This window comes from Camponotus vicinus, unplaced genomic scaffold, assembly GCF_025532165.1.
Source record: "Camponotus vicinus isolate PSW18456_S1 unplaced genomic scaffold, iyCamVici1.0 SCAF_5, whole genome shotgun sequence".
Lineage (NCBI taxonomy): Eukaryota > Metazoa > Arthropoda > Insecta > Hymenoptera > Formicidae > Camponotus > Camponotus vicinus.
In genome coordinates this window covers 11386425-11410467 of record NW_028141977.1, presented here as the reverse complement: position 1 = coordinate 11410467, position 24043 = coordinate 11386425, and the positions used below count along the sequence as shown (strand labels likewise).

General features: G+C 31.8%; 3 protein-coding genes across 5 annotated transcripts in view; 2 read left to right on the top strand and 1 right to left on the bottom strand.

Annotated features, from left to right (window-relative positions):
- LOC145972398 (very long chain fatty acid elongase 7-like) overlaps positions 1–24043 on the bottom strand; it is a 149367-nt gene that overhangs the window by 105848 nt on the left and 19476 nt on the right. The window lies entirely within an intron of this gene.
- Positions 6135–10188, top strand: LOC145971712 (facilitated trehalose transporter Tret1-like). 2 transcript variants are annotated; one of them, XM_083099653.1, is made up of 7 exons: positions 6135–6292; positions 6365–6451; positions 6950–7183; positions 7426–7684; positions 8807–9093; positions 9324–9766; positions 9944–10188. In XM_083099653.1, the coding sequence occupies exons 2-7, from the start codon at positions 6400–6402 to the stop codon at positions 10028–10030; spliced, it is 1362 nt and encodes a 453-aa protein (XP_082955779.1). In that variant the 5' UTR covers positions 6135–6292; positions 6365–6399; the 3' UTR covers positions 10031–10188. The 2 variants fall into 2 exon arrangements, with proteins under 2 accessions (XP_082955779.1, XP_082955778.1); XM_083099652.1 differs by having other exon boundaries at positions 6893–7183.
- LOC145971713 (facilitated trehalose transporter Tret1-like) lies at positions 11787–15532 on the top strand. 2 transcript variants are annotated; one of them, XM_083099654.1, is made up of 4 exons: positions 11787–11870; positions 11919–12076; positions 12165–12545; positions 13058–15529. In XM_083099654.1, the coding sequence occupies exons 2-4, from the start codon at positions 12007–12009 to the stop codon at positions 13990–13992; spliced, it is 1386 nt and encodes a 461-aa protein (XP_082955780.1). In that variant the 5' UTR covers positions 11787–11870; positions 11919–12006; the 3' UTR covers positions 13993–15529. The 2 variants fall into 2 exon arrangements, with proteins under 2 accessions (XP_082955780.1, XP_082955781.1); XM_083099655.1 differs by lacking the exon at positions 11787–11870 and having other exon boundaries at positions 11974–12076; positions 13058–15532.

Sequence of the window (24043 nt, the reverse complement as noted above, 5' to 3'; positions counted from 1 at the left end):
GTTTTATTTTATTATTCAACAAAAAAAGTATATTACGCGAAAATAAAATATTTTATAGACGAAAGAAAAATTATTTACTTCCCTCAAAAACAAAAAAAAATGTTTATAAAGAGAAATTATTTATCTTCCTCAAAATAAATTCAGCCAATTCGGCAGCGAAAAAACGTATTATTTATCAAAATGCCGTCTACGTATTCTAAATATCTCATAATTTTTCAGAATTTTGAATTGAGAACTTTTCCTCATAAATTAAAATTATTACTCATTCATTCATATTAGTCATTCATTCATTATTATAAGAAATATAGCAAAAATAAATAGTAAATACATATAAAGTATAATAACATATAAAGTATAATACATCACTTATATTTTATATGTATGTATATATGTATGTATGTATAAAAAATAATTTGCATAAAATATGTAATCAAGAGATTATACAAGGAAACTATGTAGCGAATTTAAATTCACAGCTGCTTTAAATAGCAAAAAAAATATCGTAATGCAAAGACGAGAAAAAAAAATGTCCTCAGTCTCGAGCTTTCATCTTTCTCATCGGTTGAGTCGAAGGCTTTTTAAGTCCCACAGATCTCTCGAGAGAAAGAACGGATGAAGCTGGCGCGGAACGGAAGATCTCGTCGACCAATTTAATAGCTTTTTACGCCTTATTACTCATCGTTGCGCTTAACCGAGTAGCGGTTGGAATAGGAAAATGTTCGCATGTAATATGTTCAACCGAGTACGAATAAACCGGGATTGGGAAGGAAGAGATTCGAACAGCGTGAATTCTTGTGGCAGCTAATACAGCGGAAGGAAACGCGTTCGTAAATTCACCGAACTTTTAGAAGTCGAGCATGTATCTCCTTTAATTCCTCCGAACAAGAACGACTCAACATAAAGATGATCTGCTGACATGTAAAAAATTTGATAGATGCTGTCGCGCGAATAAAAAATTCCAATCATCTCACTTCATTAAATGACTACAAAATCAAACAGCATTAAACGCTTCCTCTGTATTTACACTGCGTGATTAATAATAAGATATTAATAATAATATCGATATTTCTTCTTCTATATTTTCTTGTTTTCTATTCTTCTTTTTTTATTAAGTTAGATACATGGATTTAAGGATGTTTTGTACTTATTTTCAAAATATTGAGAATTTAATGAAAATTGTACAGAATGTCCTTACATGTGTTTAGAATCTTCAGTACAATTTTTAAATCGATTCACTAAAGCGTTCACAAGTTATAAGGATTTTAATTTTCACCGAATTAACATGTGTTCTTATGGGAAACGTATAACCACGTCGATTTAAATGACAAAAACACATGGAAATAATATTCAGAATTTGTTTAAAATTTGCAAAAGTGTAGTTTAGATACTGAGGAAATATTTGGTCAAATAATATTATACAAGTACTAACTTAAAAAGATATTAAATATAATTCAATGAAATTAGCCATGTATCTGACACAAGGCGAAATTCTCTGCCAAAAGTTAATCATTTCGATTAACAAAATTCGGAATATTTCAGTAAAAACGCAATAAATATTAAAAAATGCATCTCTGCACTGTAGCTAAGATCAAATTATAATATTCCACGCAATTTTTCATACTCAAAATACACCAAAAGTGAATATATTCGTCAATATTGATTTTTAGCTACTTTTTGCTGGGATTGTACATACAAAGCATCCTTAAGAATTTAAGTTTCTAAAATCATGTATATTTATTATCTCTACTAAGAGAAAAGCTAAATTTTGTCAAATATTGTAATTAATGAGTACGCTCGCTTGACGTGTTACATCACAAAAGTAGACGTGAATTAAGCAAAAGCGGGAAATCGTGCTTCTTGCGGTCCGTTTGATCACGATTATTTGATCATGGCATCAAAGAGACTTCGAGAAGCTCTCTTGTGACTAGATAGACAACCAGAAATTGGGAAAGGAGATGGAGAATCAAGGAGAGTAATTTGTTTGAACAGGTCAAGAAACAGGTAAATCAATAGCACTGATCTTACCGTTAACATACAAGTCATAATCATTCTGAATGAAATATTATACGTCCTCTCATTCATGAGACACAAATATCGTTAATATACAATTTGATAAACCACAATCATTGACATTACAATAACATCAATTATTGTTGAGTTTATCTCTTACGCTCGATATTAATATATCTTAATATATTGGCAAACATCGTATATTAATATCCACATAAAATCCAACAATCGTATATATTAAAAGTACTAGAACCGCTAATACTATAATGCTAATTAAATAGTGATTTGAGGATCATATAAAGAGAGAGATACATTTAATAGTCAATATGTTATAGTAAAATAATGATAGAGGTAAAATATAGGTTCTGATCTATATCGGAATTTTCGATCAAAGATCATTTGTAATTTTATAAAATATATGCTATTAATATTTAATATAATGTAAAACATAAAATGTAAAGTTTGGCATATAAATGATTTATTATTATCTTTTATACTGCATGCCGAATTTTTATGTAACATATAAAGCGAACACAAGTTACTATTGGCAGCTCAAATTCGTAAATTGTTTTTGAACGATGTTTGCCGATAATGTTGGTGAACACGCATCAAATCGTCTAGCGTACCGATCATCGTAATACGATTGCGTCGCGGTAGATTACAAGCAATTACGTCCGTCGATCAGACGAATCGTAGGCACGTAGTTCGAGGTCGACGCGGGTTATATGTCGTCCCCGAGAGTAGTCCGGTGTAATCCAGGAACTTCAATATTTGATATAGCTAGATCCTGTATACCGATGTGGAGATGGAGAGAGAAGGGAGAAGAGAATCTTCGAACTAGTTTCCCCATGTGCGGCTTGATGACGTGCAAATTGGGTTACCTGCCCATGGGAATCGTATAATTAAATTTCGTCAGGTATGCTTATTATCGAATACACCTTTAGTCGAGTGGCACACGAACGAAACGATATTTTTGTCAAGAGTTTTGAAGTCTTATCGTGTTGACGTACCTCTTTCCACTGAAGCGAGTCGGATTAAAGTATAAATTGATTAAATCGTCACGTTAAATAAGACTACCGCGTACATCTGTTTGCAAATCATCGAATATCGAGTTTGCGTAAACTTTCAGAATAATTATAAGATCAAGTTTTCTCTCTAAATTGATAGTTACTTGAAATAAAATCAATGTCAGAAATATCAGCGCGTTAAACAAATTAATTCATTTCAGTTGTCTTAAGAAATCGAGAAACCTGTACATTTTTAATAACTATTTAAGCTTGTGAAGTAAATGATCTGTTCCAGCGCACAACACGAGTCCCCACTTTGTAGTTCCTTCTGCGGGAAATCCTATGTAATTTACCGACACTGCATGTAGTCATATAGCGCCTTCATTTACGTAGAAAACATATTTAACAAACTCTGACCTGTTCCCATTTACGGGAAATATAAGCGCATGTTTGACAATGAGATATTTTCCTATCTCGTAAGCAATATTGCAGATAATTGGACTGGAAATTTGAAATTATTTTGCCTTGCGATTTGATTACATGGAATATATGACATGTCCATGCGATTACGTATGAATATTTATTCAACATTTTATCGAAATGTCATATATTATTCTGTCAAATAATTTTAATAGCGTAAAAGCCGCAACATGCGTTTATGCTTATAATATACTAAAGACGCGCGTATAATTCTATAAGCCTGTACATTATTTTTACACGCCATATATTTCTAAAGGATATATATATAATGACAAACCTGAGCATTATATTTACTAAGCTATTGAATTAAAACGCAATAAATAACACCGGTAATTTCGCAAAGTCAAACATTTCGTCACGAGTGCGATAAATCATTAACTATGGGGGGGTCGATTCGGGATCGTAAACTCTCGAGATCGTAAAAATATGACGACGCAACAAAAGCAAGCATCGCGACGCAAAAATCGATTTATTGAATTATAGTCCCTAATTACATAATACAATATGCATAATGGACGTTTCACAAGAGCACCGAGCGGGAACCTGGGCGTTTAACGATCACCGTCATCCTCTGGGCTGCATGAAGTACGGGTAGTGTCAAAGTGGAAGGCCCGAAGGAAACAGAATAAGGCAGACGCGGAAGTAGGAGTGTCGGGAACCATAAACTCGTCGAGCACAGATAATGCCGTGTATATAGAGAAGCGCACTCTTCATCCTCTTCTGCACCAGATGAAGTGGAGCTGTGACGACGCGCTGCAACGAAGTATTATACTACAGGAGCGAGAACGAGGGCTTTCCGAGACTGCGTTTCGAAAGCTATTATCCTCCAGTCGTAAGACTAGGATCCCTTCGTGTGACGTAACCTTATTTCATCCTATTTAAGTTAGCTCGACTTTCCATGGCTTACAGCATTGCTCGGCTGACCGGCCGTATAACTAGCGTTCGGAAAATCGCTGTTTCAAGATTCGCATCAACGCAACGCGCAACAGTTTTCACCTCCGCTAAATCGTTCAAAATAAGCTTGTTACCAAATTCTGCCATTAAACATAAGCTCTCAATTTTAAACTAATCATCCATTTGATACGATATAAAATCCGCTTAATGTTTATTACTGCGACTCTTTTTAATGGGACGCAAAGACTAACGAAAATATAAGTATGGCTTTACAGAGCAGATCATTCAATTATTAAATAGAAATAGCTATTTTCACTATTAATACCTACTACTAATATAGGTTAATGAATTTACCTATATTGATTGTTATCGATTGTGAATATTAAAAAGTTAAGAGAATGATGCAAAAGATCTTCTAAATTTAGCAAAATTCGACAAAAATTGAAATCATGATAACTGCGCAGCGTTAAAAATGTTGATAAAGTTTATTATATTGCACGAAACGTAAGAGTGATGTTTCTTTCGGAGGCAAAGTTTACATAAATGAATATGCATTAATTTCTCACATTTCGTACGATATTTTGCAAAAGAAATGTTATCTTTATTGTTGTTTAAATAAAGATGATTGTTTTGTTATATGAAAAGCAAACTGAAAAGTGAAATCACAAGATTACGCGACCTCCTAAGGAATTTATTTGAATTGGAATTTACTTGATTGCAAAATTAGTTTGCATAATTAACAGAAGAGATTAAATTATAATTATAATTTACAGCTCCGACAATTTGTATTAAATAAACGTGTTAGCAATTTTTGTGGCAAAATATATTCAAATATATTATATATTTAACGACTTTTGCTCTACGCGGAACAAGATTGTCGTTTTGTTATTACATTGGTGTACTTCCAGTTGGGCTTTGATAAATACCATTAGCAAAATCAGTGCATTGTTACAAAGTTTAACACGCTTTTTTTGTAAGCCGATAAAATATCACAATTTTAGTGTTCTTCTCGTTCAAGTTATTCCCGATATTTTTGAACATTTTGTTTCAAAGCTTTGTATTTTATCAAAATTGTAATTTTTTTCAATCAAATTTTAGAAACATTTATTCGTCATTATGCTCGTTGTTGATGAATATACATAGTTAAATATAATAATATATTTATATAAAATATATCAAGTTGTACGTGAAAAATTAAAGCAAATTAAATTACATTCATAATATTACATACAGATAATATTTAATTATCATATAATAATAAATATATAAACACCGTAAATGAATAAAAAAGTTAATAACATGAAATATTGATATGTAATTTGCATGTGCAAACTGGGGAAATTTTACGCAACGAGTGATGTAATTTTAAATATCAGCTGTTTTCTTAAAAAGCAGCGTTGTTATATACCAAGAACACATTTGCTAGGAAAAAAAGTATAAATTCATTATATATACATGCAATTTTTCACCCAGTGTCGAAATTTTCGTTCTCATATCTCTATAATCATTAAAGTATCTAATTTAATAATTATATATGAGCATGTTCTATTATATTATTACGCTTTTCAAATACGTTTATCGCATATCATAGCAAAACCCAGCAATATCACTATTTGAGAATGAATATTCCCGAATCAAACTTGTATTATCGACAGATGTCACAATCGACTTGTCGCGAGATCGACATCGTCGAAAAGTGATTTTTGCTGCTAACGCTAACTAGATGAAAAATATTCGCGCTGCTGCCCATATGAAATAAACGAGCACCGACGAAATGAAGTGACAGTTTAATCGAAAATAACCATACTCCCCCCAATATACCATAAACGTGTTTCTGAAATGTATCCTGCAAATCGCATGCGTCCAATGACTGCTTGTCTTCACGTGCAATATATATAACTGTAAGAATATGGATAACTCTAAAAACAGAAATGGAATAATTTTTTCTTATCTCTCGCATTTATTTTTATCAGATGCATCTATAATAGGTGGAATCGAAATAATAATAATGTACGAGGCTCTAGTTCGATTATGGCCTCAATGGCTCGCTACTCTAATAGGTTAGTTAATTTGTCGATTTATTTATATTTCAATTTAATCCTTTCGCTGCTGTAAGCGCCTTTAGAGGTTTTGAAATTTTGATATTGTATACTATTAGCGCTTTAAAGCGTTCAATTGTTATCACCTAGATAATACTATTGACGTCTTTAGACGTGTAGATTTATATTATCATTATTCACATATCTTTATTAGTAATCTAACTATATCTTCTACTAGTAACTGACACGCGATGCGCGACAGTGAAAAGTTTCGCCGTCTATAGCAGTCACGGCTAAATATATACCGTTTGTCTGCATTAGACTTCGTCGCAACGAAAGGATTCATTACGAGAGAGAGAGAGAGAGAGAGATTTTCACTCTTAAAAATAAAAATAATATTTAACATATTTTCCGAATATATTCGTGTCCTCATGTGATATATGATGATACATTGTATCATAGTGTGCCTATTAGGCATCAGTATTGGTCTCGTAATCGGTTGGACATCGCCTTATTTAGCGCAATTAACCGGTGAGGATCCACCGTTTCCCGTAACACATGAACAAGCATCATGGATAGCCTCTTTATTACCACTTGGACGTCTATTCGGTGCTGTCATTGGATCTCTCTTCGTGGAATATCTTGGCAGCAAGATGTCTCTGTTGTTAACCGGATTTCCAATGATCTTTGGATGGATTTGCGTAATTTGCGCCAATTCTGTTACATGGCTATATATGTTCAGAATATTTTCAGGTAACAATCTTAATTATAGCTATTAATTACCAGCTTATATACAGAATAAATCGATTCGCCAATATAATCTTTTGCAAAGCGTAATTTATATTGCCTTTTATATTCAAGCATTTAAATTTTACAATTATATAATCTTTTTCAGAGTTTTATGTAAATTTTTCAAGATCCTGTTGAACTTATCGTTATATACTAATATTTCCAGCTCTATGTAATTTTATCCACAATTATATTATACTAATCAGGTATATCAGTGGGAATGCTATTCTCTTGCTATCCGCTTTACATCGGTGAAACTTCGGCGCCGTCAATTCGCGGGGCCTTAGTAAGTTTCATTATCAATGCATTGCCTTTGGGCACACTCTTCGGTAATATAATGGGTCCCAATATGTCTATGACATATTTCGGAGTTATCAGCTTGATATTGACGATATGCTACCTAATTGCTTTCCTATTTCTTCCGCGATCGCCACACTATTTCGTGCGACGCAATGATATGAAGAGGTAAATTAGGATTATATATATAATGTAAAAAAATTGTTTCGCTAATTTGTTGTTCAAAGTTGTATTCAAACTTTGTTATTTAATGAGCCATGACTGATCTTGTGACTAATGAATGTTTTTCGACTTTTATTTTTAATGCATAATTGATATGACTCGGCAAAGAGAGAAGATAAGCATTCATTTAGAGTGATGAGTTTGGTTCGATAAATCTTCCGTAATGATAATATTATGCTGAGTAATTGTGCAATATATTGTGCAATATGTTATCGGTTGATTTAATTCATAAATTAATTGCGTGAATATATACCAAATAATCTACAGCAGAGTAAATATAATTATTGATACTTAAAATGTCATCTTTATTATATATTCATCTTGAATATTTTCATTATTTTTAAAGATAAAACAAAATTAATAAAATAGTTTGTTTCAGGAAGCATTATATTTTACAAGTAAATCATTCTTTTAATTTAATATTTAATATTTTAAGCTCTTAAACTTCTCGAGGTTTGCTTCAAAAAATTATGTAATTTTTCAAAAATCAAAAAAATCAATTTTTCTCGACATTCTTTCTTTATACATAATATTAAGAAGGTAGTAAAGACGTGAGTATTTTACAAGAAATATTTTATATTTTATTCTGATCTACATATATTCCTATTCCGTGGCTAATATCCATTTCGATTATCTTACTTTTTATACACATAATAATAAATGAAATAAATGAAATAAATTTAGTCGTGTAAAAAAATATAATTATATTTAATCTTCTATCGGTCACGTCCATGAAAAGTTAATTTAAATAATGAAAACACAAACGATCAGGAAGACAAAGAATTTTTAAAAAAAGCAAGATGTTCAATAGCTATTCATTATTCATAAAGTATGTAATGTTCGGACTCGTGCTTTGAAAAAGTAAAAGAAAAAAAATATAGGTGTTGGAAGAAAAATAGCAAAATAGAAAAAGAATTAAAAAAGACAATATAATTATATACTGCAGATATGCGAGGAATAAATGCAAGACGGTCATGGTTTAACTACAAAATATTCTGTATATCTCAGATACATTTATAATAACTATGTAAATTAAGATATTTTTTTCTACTTCTTACATAATTCCAGAGCGGAAAAAGCCATTCAATGGTATTTTCGAAAATCTGATTTAAAAAGCGAATTGGAAGCCGTAGAGCATTTCGTAAAGTCAACGCGCGCAGTAACTATAAAGGAACGGTTGGAACAAATAAGAATGCCGAAAAATCGCCGCGCTTTCACGATAATAATACTACTGTTCATGTTTATGCAACTCTGTGGACTAAATACCGTTACATTTTATATGGAGATTATCGTGAGAAAGGCGATGGTTACATCGATTGCGCCTTCGTCTGTAGTAATGATCATTAATACAATTGGTAAGCGATTAATTTCGATATCAATAATGTAATTATTATATCTCTTCTATATTATTTTGTTAATTCATGCGTATGTTTGGAACGATCTAATCCTTAAATTTAAAGATAAATTGATAAATCTCGCCTTGTATATTAATCACAATGTATACTCATCTTTTAAACTCCATTTTCATCCGTTTCAAAATAATAAGAGTTAGAATCGTTTGTCACTTTATCCAATTATGACACAGGTATAATTTTCGGCTGGTGCGGCGCATACGCCATCGATCGTCTCGGTCGTAGAATCCTGCTAGCGATCTCATCTTCTGGTGTGATACTCGGCATGCTGTCACTAGGTTTACATTTTCATCTTCTGAATCTCGATTACGATCCCGGTGATCTCGAGTGGCTTCTCATCCTATCGCTGATAATATTTATGTTGATGTTCTTCGGACTCGTGCCGGTGCCAAGCACGATGCTGAGCGAATTGTTCCCATCCGATCTGAAAAGTGTGGCTGGATTCGTCAGCAGCATCACGTCGGCTATTTTCGCGTTTATCTCCACCAAAAGCTATCAGCCATTAGTAGATATCATAGGCGAACAATATGTTTTCTGGATCTATGCTGGAATCATCATAATTTGTCTACTGTATTCGCTCACTTTAGTGCCAGAGACGAAAGGAAAAACATTGCAGGTAAATTTATTGTATGCGATTTCAGCATGATTTATTTTATTTGCATATACGTATTTTTACTTGGACATATTAGTAATGATTTGTTAATTATGATGATTCATATATTGTTACGGAATAACATAAAAAGTTTTATCCTGGATGTATAAATATTGCATGTTAATTAATGATGATGTTAAGGAAATTCAAGACATGATGGCCGCAGGAACTACTGAAAGATCGCGACGAGAAAACCGTATTGAAACTGAAGATACTTTTACGAGTTAAATTGCAATGTAATTATAAAGATTTAATCACGAAAGATATATGTATTTTATATACTTTTGTAGATAATATTACTAACATGTATGCTTCTGTTAATATTGTAGATATTATTAGTATATTTACATAAACAATTGCAAAAATAAAAGTAAATAGAAAATGAATGTCTATGAACTATAAAAATAACTGATTACAATGATTAAATTGATATATAAGAAAATTTAAAATTAAGCCAGTATAATATGTTTGAAATTTGTGAAAAAAGATAAAACTGTTTGAACAGAGAAAATACAAATAGCAATGTTTTGTTCATAAAGATTAGTAAAAATACATATTCATAAAGATACTTGTTGATAAAGATACTTCGGATCTGACCGTATATGATTCACAACTGTAGCATGAGTACTTTTGTCCTAAATGTTTTCTTTTTCATGAAATTAAACCCATGGCAATAACGTAACGATTTCACAATAAGAATAATACTCTCTAATAAAACAAATAATTTTTAAGTTAAATTTATTACATTTCGCAAAATGAAACCAAGTTTAGAAATCAAATATTTTAGAAACGTAAAATATACTTGTGAATATGAATACATCGAAAACTATTTATTTTAATATTTAAATTGTATATGTAATAAGTTATAAGCATCATTTAATATAAATTATATTTTACATCTTGCATACATTTAATAAAAAATTATGCTTTTCATAATTTATTAATCATTTTATTTTGCATCCTGTAAGAAATTTTTAATACACAAATATATGCTTTCGTGTTACTTTTTTAAACATATATCATAAAAATAAATTTATATGTTTTATATATTACATTATATATTTTTGATAAATTAATCAATCTAGTTGTCATTGAATTATGCAAGATGTAGTGTATATTAGATTTTTATAGATTTTTTTTTAAATAGAACACATATATTTTTACAATATTAACAGAAGAAAAAATACGTCTGAAGATATGATCATTAACCTACATAAAATCCTAAATAGTTATTTTGGTAGCGTATTTTTTAGAAGATTAATTTTATAAATTCAGATCCCCTAATATAGTTCAAAATTTCAAAGTTATAAACGATTTAACAAATAAAAATCGCACGCTTTTTTAATTTTCATCATTCAGCTAACATTAATTTTTATTGTTTAATTCATCTTGCTTTTTACGCTTGTTATATAAACAGAAAAATTTATGTCGTAGAAACAGTTATAAATTAAAATAAGATTTAAAATTTTTAATTTGTATTTTCTGTCTTCTCTTAATTATTTTTTTTTTATAAAATTATTAAAAATTATTAAAATATTATAAATTTTGAAATTTAAAATATGTAGCATATAACAACGGAATATTAATGTAAGAAAAAATAAATATGACTTATGTTACATTATTAAATCAAATTTGTCTACAATAAACAATAAAGTTATTTACTAACACATAATTTTCATCGCGTTAATAACATTGAATTTATAAAAATACATAATTTTCACAATGATAATTTCTTAATATAAAATAATACGTATTGATATAGATTTGAGGCATATTAGAATTTCTTCATTTCTGATCATTAAATGATATTAATTTGTTTAATAATAAGATAAATTCCTGATAATAAATATAAAATTCTTAACATACATACAGTTACTAATTCATTTAATTTAAACTAAACGAAATACTTAAATACTATAGCCATGATGTTCCACGTGACGTTTACGATGCTCATATCATCTTTATTGTTCACTGACAGTTAAATAAAGATAGATGATGCCTGCGAATGTTATGAACGAGTAGGATAGTGGGACATGCTCCATGGTGACAATATAAAGTATATATACATGTATGTATCTCATTAAGAATACATACATCACTTATCTCAATGACGCAGAACGTTTTAGATTTCACATCTCGACGATTGTTGAGAACAGATACTCTTCACGAAAGCTCAGTCATAAACATGCTGCGGAAAGATCATTATGGATCATAAGATGGAGAAGAAAAAAATAAGGAAAGCAATTTGGCCTCAATGGATCGCTGGTACCGGAGGTGTGTGTATTCCACATTTTAATATATTTCTTCATATATATATATATATATATAAAATATAAACAACTAATAATTTTTTAATTTTCAGTCACGCTTTCGCTGATACAAGTAGGAATAATGGGGGCTTGGAGCTCGCCATACATCGCGTATCTAACTTCATCCGAATCCCATATTCCCGTAACAATGGACGAAGCTTCTTGGATAGTTTCATTGCTTAACCTAGGCAGACCAGTTGGCGCCATTCTCGGTTCTGTCGCCGTCAACTATTTCGGTACTAAAACAACGATTCTCGTGAGCAGTTTACCAATGGCTTTCTGTTGGCTCTTTATAATGTTGGCTGATCGAGCGGAGTGGTTATATGCAGCTAGATTTCTAAGTGGCATTAGTATAGGAAAAGCGTACAGCAGTTTTTCGCTTTACTTAAGCGAAATCGCGGATCCTACCATTCGCGGAGCTTTGGTATTTCTGGGTATGTGTGTTCTATATCTCATATATATACATAAATCTTTATAAATAAGCACAATATAATTATAAAAATGTGAAAAATGTTGAATATTGTGATATTATAATATCTCGTTAAATGGTTCACGATTTTCTCTCTCTCTCTCTTTTTCTCTCTCTATTTGTTACGAAAATTTTAGTATAAAAGCCTTTTCAAATTTGTCACATTTTACAATTTATAATTTATGTCATATCATTTACAAAATAACACGTTTTAAAGTTTAATAGCAAATACTGATAATGATAGTATCTGATAACGATAATACTTCCTGTTTTATAGTACCTAATATGTACTTATATAGTACATAATACTTCCTGTTTTATAGTACCTAATAATGATAGTACTTCCTGTTTTAATAAAACAAAATAAGATTTAATCATGAAAAAAAGCAAAAGATCGAAAGAATTAAAATGCATATTCGCGTTAATAATAGACACAATTGTGCAAAACTAACAAGATTGTTGAACTTTTATCTGCAGCGGTGTCTGGCTTATCAATAGGCAATCTAATGATATGCATCATGGGTGCGAATTTAAATATGGAGATCTCTGCTAGCATATGTCTCGCCCTTTGTTTTATACTGATGATCATCTTCCTCTGGTTACCGGAATCGCCGCATCATCTCGTCAAGATTAATGCCGAGGAAAAAGCCCGAGCATCGATGCTCTGGTATCATCGCGAATGTGACGTAGAATCAGAGTTGCAAACCCTGAAGAAATTTATTGAAATGAACAATAGCTTAAGCTTCATGTACGTTCTAAAAGAATTCAAAGTTCCGCATATTTGGAAAGCGCTAGTACTCGTGTTGGTGCTCTTTATGTACAGTCAAATGAGTGGTTTGAATAATGTGGTGTTCTACATGGAAAGTATTCTGCGAAGCGCCAATGTGACTGTCATAGATCCGTCAACGGTCGTGATTATCGTCACCGCTTTCGGGATTGTTAGTTCCTTGCTCTTTATGCTGTTGATTGACAAGTTTGGCAGACGGATCCTGATGATCGCTTCTAGTTTGTCTGTCGCGATCTCGCTAATTTGCCTGGGGACGGCATTCCATCTTCTCGATGCGGGTTACAAATCTGACGATTTTCAAGCACTAGCAATCTTCTCAATGTTCTTCTTCGAGCTGGCCGTTTTTAGCGGCATTATCTCGATACCTACCACGGTAATGGGCGAGATATTTCCGCCGCATGTTAAGTGCATGGCTGGCTGTTTAACCAATGTCATGGCTGGATTCTATGCTTTCATATCCACGTCGACCTATCAGCCTCTAATCAATTTACTCACAGAGAAGTACGTATTCTACATCTACTCTCTGCTGCTGTTAACTGCTGTACCGTTTACACTCTCCTGCATGCCAGAAACCAAGGGCAAATCGTTGCAGCAGATCCAGGAAGAATTGACGAAGAAAAGTTGAATCAAGTACGTTTATTAAATTGTATCAGTGAACAATTTATAGCAATGACTTATAACAATGATTTATAGCAATGATTTACGAATCTCGTGATAATGACTCATTTTCTCGCACTCATTGCAAGAAGTTTTTCATAACATATTAATATCGGTGCCAAGTAATGCTAGTGCGTCCAATAATAATCTGACAAATTATAATTTCCCGCGATATTTTCATTCGGTATTAACAAATCGATACAAACAAATAAGTAGTATCTTATCGTTAAAAAAAGCTGTGAATTGATGCGAAATAGTAAACGAATATTTTAACTTTAATTCATTGCCATAGACTTAGTCTACGCTCATTGCATTGTTGATACACATACATATACACAATATATTTTATCTTTATATATATTATAATTGTTAAAAAATTTTAATTGTTTGTTTTGTTGAATACTTTTTATTTTGTTAACTACTAAAGAATTATTTAACTATATAAAGATTATATTAAAAATTGCGTTATAATGAATAATAATGAATGATAAATTTATAAAATCAGACGCGGCAGAGCGACACGAAATAATCTTGCTGTAATGTAATTATACAAACTGAAACTAATTCTTACCTAATTTTTCTTTCAACAAAATTGTAATTAAAGTTACGAAATTTTTTCACGATTGATATACAAGGTTCTCATATTTACAAATGTGACGAAAACGATTTGGTAAGATAAGAGGCTATTTTAGTTTCATTATCTTGTTACTTTTAAATAAGCACGATATATTAAATTATCAACATTTTGAAAAAATAAATGTAATCTCATATATATGAAACAATAGAATCTCTTCTAGAAAGATTTAGAAAGTCAGATGAACTGTCTAGTCTCACGATACTGACAACGAGACATGATAAATGAATGTAATGTAATAAAAATATAAGAGCCTTTTCCAAATTAGAATCTGGATTAAAATTAATATATCTCATAATGTAATTAAGCAATAATTGCATGAAATTCTATGGACAGATCTGATGTACCATTCTTGTTTATTCCATCGTTAATTAAAAAACAATGTAATTATTTTTTTTAAATAAATATAACGCGTCATATAATACGATGATCCACGATGGAATTCGGCGAATATTTCTTATTTTATTATAAGATGACGTTTTATTTGAATGATGACTAGCGCTAATCTTGAGACCATAACGTTGTAAATTCCATACTATCTTATCTCATATATTCCCAGTAGCATCGTGTATCATTGAGTAAGCAAAATACAAAAAAAAATTATGTATATTATCAAAATATGAGCAACGTGTACATTAGCGTGATTAATGATGACTTAAAAATAAAAAAGACTATTATAAAACTATTATATGTATACGATTCTATTATTAGATTAATAAAAAAGATTCTATTATTAGATTATATTCTATTCAATAAAAAACTACTCAATAAAAAAGATTCTATTATTAGATTAATAAAAAAATTGTATGTTAAATTACAATTAAACAATCAGGCAAGCATATCATACATGTTTAAAACAATGTGAAAAATATTTTAATAAAACAGCACGAAAAAGATATATTTTGAAAATAATTAAAATTTAGAATAAAATAATTCAGAACTAATCTGATAAGTAAAATTTTTATTATTCATACTAATCTTCTTGCATTTTATTTACATAATAGATTTTGTGCTACAATATTTGATGGAACATCACTAATATGTTCTCTTAATATGCCGACATATACTCTCAACTAGGATTTTAAATTCATTACCGTAAAATGTGATTATAATGCAAGAGGTGTATAAACCAATAACTGTAACCACCACATCACGGGCAAACGTTGTATACGCATAATGTCCCGTAATGCACCAATTACATTAGCATACAGGTAACGCGTATGCATTTGCTTGCATCAAAATACTCGTTTTTTTTGTCTACACGTTGCATTCCGCATACGATAGTAATCGGTAGAATTTTCCTTTATAAAATAGAGGTAATGCCTTATATGCGGGATGGAATGAGTATGAAAAGAATTAGTCGTGCATAAATGAAGAAGGCGCATTCGCAACGTTGTTTAAATAACGCTGTTACCGTGTACGCACGTGAAATTCTAGATTACGAGATTTATTCAGAAAATAGATGGAAATTCCCCTAGAAGATACTTGGTCCTACTTAATTTAGATAGTAACGGATATCGTTCTGTCTCTTATCTGTCCGCCTACTTTACGACTTTTTATCCCTTGACTTCGCGAGGATCGTTACAGTTTAGTACCCGTAAAAAAATATATATCGTAAGAGCGTTATTTCGTGAAATTAAACACGTCGATTTACGAAGCGGCTGAGTATTTGATAAACTTGAAGTAAGTAAGAATTATTTACGATACAATTACGTATTTTTGTTTTATCGACAGCGCATATGAGTTACACGATGAGCATTTTAGATTAATAGAGCAATTCAAAGTACTATTCCGGTGCCTGGCTACATCGGGGAAGTTAAAAGCAAACGTATAAATGGAACGCGCCGCTACTGTTTAATCTTTGTTATTGTTTGATTGACTGGCATACAACAATGAACAAGCAAACAGCGGAACTTACTTTACCCAGCAATTACTGCAACTTTCAGCTCAACGAAAATGGCCTCAATCGGGCGCGCGGGACACGACGTCTTTCGCCGCCGCGAGAAAGTTCCGCGTTCAAACCGCGTAACGAGCAGAGAGTGTAATTGCCAGCGGAGCGCAAACTCGATTGTCCTCTGAGAAACCTACGTCCGCTCCGGAACTACCAATCACATTAGACCTGTCTGCAAGTAAACCCCGAGACAATTATCCCTCACCGCTATCCAGATATTCATATTTTATGGCAAACAATCATTTCAACAACCAATGGATATATTATGCTCGATAATGTATGTAGTATTATTCGATGGCGTTTATTGTCAAGTTTAGTCAACTCGTGTATATTATAATTGGATATCTGACGATATCTGATATATAGGAATTAAACATATAATTAGAGTCTCGTATATAGGAAATTTTCGTAAAAACTAAATTCAATCTTTTTATGTACTTTACATATTTTATAAAACGTATTTTATAAAAAAAAAATATATAAATATAAGTTACTTGTATATGTATATAAAGCAATGACATTCAGAGAATTCTTTATTTCGTGAATAAATCACCCGCGACGATCACCGTAAAGTCACTCGATATAAATGAAAGGAAGGATTTACCCTCGTCGTATGCCACTAAAACGAAGACATTCATTTTATTCGCCTAAATCTGTCGCGCGCGTTCTCGCTTAATTTTCGCGGGAGTTATTCTTCGTGCGAAAGGAGAATATTTTCGTTCTCCTATATAAGAATAACCCGTACTTGAGCTGAAAACGAACAGATAGGCAATAACGGGAATTCTTAGGGAAGCGGCCGCGAATCAAGCTCGGAATCTTCGCATGCAATTTTGCAATGCAATTACCTGTCGCCAACAATCTTCCACGTTTTCTCCAAGTTTCTTCATTCGCCACTCTCCCCTCAGAATTTTAAAATTCAACAAACCTTGAGCGAGAAAGAATCGTCTTTCCATTCACGCTGTTAGAACATCTCGTTTTTATTGCATGAATCGCTTGATCGGCCGTAAGAGTAAAAAAAACAGCATGCGATGCTAAACCGTCGACACGAAAGACGATTTTCTCCCGTTTTAAACACGATAATAATTTTTGTAAAAATTTGCAAAATTGAATATCAGGCCAAACCAAATTTACAGCTTTCTATAATCGTAATAAAAAAGAAATTTAGTAGTATTTTCTATAATAAAAAAACTAATGTGTTGTTGTGCCTTTTTTTTGCTATATTTTTATCTATGAAATTAATAATTTAATTTATCATGATCGATTATCATCACATTCATTCCTTATTCGAAATATAACTTACAATCCTTTCTTATAAATTATACTATCGCATGAATAATACCATCAATAATACCGTCTATTTATGAATGTTTGTGTCAATCATTTATCAAACTTCGAATTTAGATATGTATATACAATACAATATAATTAAAGTTTCATATTTCTTTTACTAAAAGCTAAATCGAAATTCTCTCTCACGCTTAGTATATATGTATAAATGATTAGGGACAGAGGGAGGAGGATTACAGAACCGGCATCAAATTGTCAGGATGGAAATAACAATACGTTTATATTGGTTTTGATATCAGTGTAACACAGAACTGCGCATTGATTCTGGAAATTTGTTGAAAATAGTGAATAATCAAGTTGTTTGCGAAAGCTTCGTTATATATTAAATTACGTATATTATCTCGACATAAAATGACAGTTTTGAACAACCAATTGACCACAGGATAACATACCGCAAATTCATTCACCACGTCATTCATTTATCGACTGTGAAACAAATGTAAGCCGATCAGAGGAAGAATAATTTTCATTGAAAAAGCTTTTACACAGAATAAAAAATTATTGCGTGCAATTGAGATACAGATTATTGGTTTTGCAAAAAAGAAACGGTTTAGTTGACTGCCAAGTTGCAATCGCAGTCAATGGAACAAAAACAAAAGCACAAGAAGAAAAAAGGAAGTGATAAAGATTTTGATGAAAAAAAGTCGTCGGTCTACCATTTTCGTGTCACAACTCTCAATAAATCGTGAAAAGCAGTTTGGTTTGTTTCGAGTGGATCGATAATTTTTGTGGCTAGCTATGCATTGTATTACGTGGTTACGAACACCACTTTTAACAAACATGTGGTCAACTATTTAACCATATGTCGCTTCCAATAACAACTTGACACAATTAAAATTAGATTAATGATTTCACATCCAATCAACTTGGTTAATTTAACCGCCTCTCCCTTTTCGAACTGCATAGTCATAACAGTTATATTTTTATATATTTTTAAGTAATATATAGCTATAACCAAAAACAAAAATTCCTGTCTTAAGAGACTTCCATATTTCCAACTAAAAATAAAATCTTTTATATAGTTTCTCTCCTTTATTAAATAAAATAAATAATTTTTCTGTAGAAAATCGTGAATTTTTGCTAGTAGTTTTAATAATAAAATAGCATTATAAATTAAATTAAATTTATCACAACATTGAATAAATTAAATTAAAATAAATTAATTCAATTTCAATAAAATATATCTATAATGAACGATGATATATTTTCAATCATCGATACAAGCACAGTACGTATCGATACGTATGAGCATTTTCCAGGAAAGTAAGAAAAAGGAAATAAAAGAGGACGATTGTACATCTACACTGACTAGGTACATGAATATTTACACAAGGGAAATGAGGCTGTAGGAAACGAGCGGAAGCGAGGATTCACGTGGGACTGATAGTCGGCCCGACAGTACTCTCATACCAATATCCCTTTCTGGTCCATTTCCACTGTACTCTTGCTCACTTTTTGTTCCGCGTGCGCTCTTTATTTTCCCCATTCCCGCCAATTTCTTTCGTACTATTCTTCTCGCTACAAGCCAAATATGTCATTATTTATATTGCGAGCCAATGTATATAAAAGTAGCCTTGTTCTTTTTTCAAAAAACTGTGTTTTGAAAGGGACTTTTGTTTTACAAACACAAAATTAGCCAAGTTCTTAAAAGAAGCATTTGCCGAAACGACTCTTTTATCAAAAGGAATTTAAAAATTCCTGTGGTTTATATATTAAAATTTCAGCTATTTCTGTATCACTAAAAAAATTCTAAAATATTAAACGGTACAATAATATATAAATTATAGATATAATTTTTTCACCCACGATTATGTATATATTTCAAAATTTTTATTTAAAACAATCTGTATGTGTATTTATTAAATGTATGTGTATTTAGGACAATCAATAAATGTGTATTTACTAAATGTTTAAAAGATTTATCTATTTAACGGATCTCCACCAATTATGCATCTCTACGAAGGGAGCTTGTAGAACGATTCATCTTAATTTACAGTAGACGCGCACAGGTAATTAGCCCAATTAATATCAGCCATCGGAACTTACGGTGATTGACCGAACTAATGAACAATCGTGATTAACCCAATTAATGTTTCGGTGCTGAACATTTTAATGACTTTGATCGCCAACAGTCAAGGTCGGTGATCTATAATTATTGTCTTCGGAAAACAGCACGAATCTTTGCTAACTCATATTTTCATTTCGCTCCTTCTCTTCAGTGGATGTAATTATGAGCTGCAAAGCAGCAGCAATCAATTTATTTGTCGAATATACAGAAATCTGTAAAATGTATCTAAAAATTGTTTTATGCAATTCTTAATGAATTATGATTTTTTTAAGATTATATTTTCGATGTAAACATAATCAAAATTGCTATTTCTGCAATAAATTGCATTCATATGTGTGCGATGTTATCAAAAATCTCTTTAAATACAAAGTGTTTACACTGTAAAATAAATTATATCTTATAGACTATATTAAAAAACATTGAATTTTTTTCTCAGCGTACTAAATTCTTGAGTACAACAATACAATTCTCTTCTCCGCTTATCCTATATAACTTTGTTGCGATAATGCCGCAGTGAAGATGAGAAATCCGGATTAAATTTGTACAATGCAGCGACAAGTTTCAAAATATATTGCAATGTCGAAAAATACATTGCTCGTACTGCAACAGCGAATAAGTCTCCCGCCGGTTTGGGAAAGATTCGCGAGTAGAAAGAGCGCAGGCCGGAGAAGCGGATGCGAGAGTCATCGTTGTCTCAGCACGCCGATTCGGAATGGACCCTGTATCCTTTATATGCTTCTTTCTTCCCTGTCGGAAAGAAGGCAAAGAGCGGGTTACGATACCAACGGGAATATCCCTTTAGTCACGCTGCACGACTTTCCTCCTTTTCTTTATCTTTCGACTTTCTCCGCGCATCGTCGATGCATCGCGGCGAGATGAAATACGACTAGTACTCCCACGAGAGTGTCGATGTCGAACGCTCTTGAGATTACACGGTCTCCCGAGAAGATTCTCCCGCGAAAATATCGAAATAACTTCCAAATACATTCGAGCAAAAATTCGTTATCGAAGTCAAGATAAATCTGCGACGAATAATAATGAAACATGGGAATACATCCAGAATCGGGACAAAAGTAGTTCAACGAGAGATACATTAAAGGCGCATTTTTATGTAGGAATACAATTTTATATCTATATTAAAGCATATGTTGTAAGTTAATAACGTTTCGAATTTCAGCCAGAAATGCGAGGAAAAAATATTTAAAATTATTTCCAAAAATAAATCAAGAACGAAATATCATTAAAGAAATATGTATCGTGTATACATATATTCGTGAATTGTTATTCACCGAAAAAGAGTTTAAACGTTTCGAGCACCTAGGAGTTATTACTGTAGTGGAGAATGAATGAAGGAGGAAGAACAGAGAAGAGAGCTCCTCTTCCGCGAGCTTTGAGTCCGCATTGGCAACCGTGTTGCAGCTGCAGATGGAGTCTAAGGAGACGGCCAAGGTTCGCCACTTGCCTCTCGAAAGCTTTGCTTGCCACTAGACTCTCGAGCACTTGGTTAACACAAGGTAATTCCGTTGCGATGTAACATCTTTGAAGAGGCTCGTGCTCAATATTCTGATAATCTCGAAGCAAATTAAATAGTCACAAACGTTGCACCTTACGGTAGAGATATATAAATTCGAGACTAATAAAATATCAAAAATAATATGCAGTAAAGATATAGTTGCTTGATTTTTATTTTGATTTAATGACGCGTGTGCAAACGGATTGGTAAATCATTTTCCTTCATTTACGTTTAATGAATATAAGTATATAGCATCAAAAATATTTTTTTAAAAAATAAACAAAAATGCACACCAAACATATACAATATAAAATAAATAAGTATAAAATTACAGTATTATATTTTTTGAAAGCTCGCTCTTTTCAAAATGTTTTATATTTTAGTTACGCATTACGTTATATACGCATTGCGTATATTGAATTGATTTTAATTATTAATTAGAGTAATCACACAATTTTGTGTGTGAAAATATGTTGTAGAATAACCCCCGAAAAATGCAGCTTCGAATAATTTATATTAAACACAATACGAATAGAAAATGTAAAGCTTTACAGGTTATACAATATGTTCGCAAAATTAATAAAAACAGAAAAAAATATGCGAATGAGCAGTTTCATACGTTGTATATGTTCAAAATGTTTTACATGCATCCGCACGTGTTGCGGACTCACGTTTAACTTTCCGAGCTGAGCACCGAGCATCAAATCACGGAACCCTTGAGGCTACAGTTTACTCCGTCCGACGCGAGAAACGCGCCCACTTCCGATTTCGGGATTCAAAGGAAAACAAATATGACCCTCCACACGTTACCGCACATAAATATTTGAAAAGTAATGTACTTGCAGCGTATATATGACATTGGCTATAAGAGAATACGCGAATATATCTCGCAACGATGGAAAAAGATATAAACTCCGTATAATAAAATAGACGATTAATAAACCAGCAATTAACAACGTTTTTATTAAAAAATTTTAAAAAATTATTAGAAGTAAAAGAAGGCCAGGAATTAAAGACGCAGGTAATGGTGAGTGATAATAATAATATATTATAATAGAACCTCTGTGTGCGTAAAGTTATTCAACTTACATATAATAAGAAGTGCAAAAATATATGTTTAAAGTGTGCTGTCGATTTCGACCCTGCTCTGGGTCCTTTTCAAAGTCAAATAAAAAAAACATAATATTACTTGGTTCCTAGCCTTCTTCTACTTCTTATTGGATTTGTATCATTTGAATCATTTTTACATATTAAAATTTGCACTTATTTAAAAAATTATAAAAATGTCCCAGTGAACGTGAACATGCTATCTCTCTCTATTTCTCTATGTATTTTTCGTATAATTGAAAATATCTTTCTACTTTGAAAAATGAAGATATAGAAATGTCGAGCCTCTCGTAATAAATTCCAATACTTTACAGCGATTATACTTAAAGATCCGTAGCAAGTTGTACTTTAATCTACTTGTATGACTTGATGCGACTTTGTTCTTAAAGAAGCTTTTAAACGATTTCATCAAGGTATTGCATTTAATATATTTTAAATTTCCAGAGTATGTGTGTATATCTTAGTAATAAATTAAAGCGAGTTTTAAAGTGCAATTTGCTATGGATCTCTAAGTATAATTCCTGTGAAGCGTTAGAACTTATTGCGAAAAACTCGCTGTTTTTTTTCTTCATTTCTTCATTTCTCAAAATAAAAAGATATTTTTAATTATATATATAAATTACATAGTTTATAGATTTGTCTAATTTTCGACTGAAACGCAATCTACAGTGTAAATAGCTTGGAAAATAATATATATCTATTTAAAAAAAAAACACCGATAAGTATCTCTCTCACTATTTAAAAAAAGAGAAAACTATTACGGTAGAAGAATATGTTAAAATAGATTTAAAAAAAATATATAATACATATACACACACACATACAGAATTAATCTACATTCATGCATATTGATTTCCAGGAACGTGCAGCATTGCGTGTAGCGCGTGTCTATAGTCTTGCTAAGCCAAATAAAGAATCAAATTTGGAGCGCAACGACAGTGAATAAAAGGACGAATAAGTGCCATAAATGAGATGAAACTGAAAGAAAAAACGAAAGAGCTTTGTGAAAAACGTGACTGGTTTATTCCAGTTTATCCCGCGGCTTCTCCACTCCGTGGATTCGCCTCGCTAAACTTATCTATCTTCTTGTAGAAATCTCGCCGAATCTTCCCAAGAGAGGATTTAGCTAGGCGCGATAAAGCGAATCCGCAGTTACGCCCGCGGCCGCGCGAATTATATCGCTCGGCTTATCCGGAGAACGAAGAAATTATTGCAATGTTGTCGCAGCCGACCGCAAGAGCTTTTTCTTTCTCCTAAAGTCAAGTTATTGGCCGGTGAATCGCTCACCAACCGTAAAGCCGAAAAGCCAATGAACATGTTTGTTGATGTTCGAATCTCTATAACATGTATAATATTTACAATGTATATTCAGTTCTATTCGGATGAAATAGGAGCATCA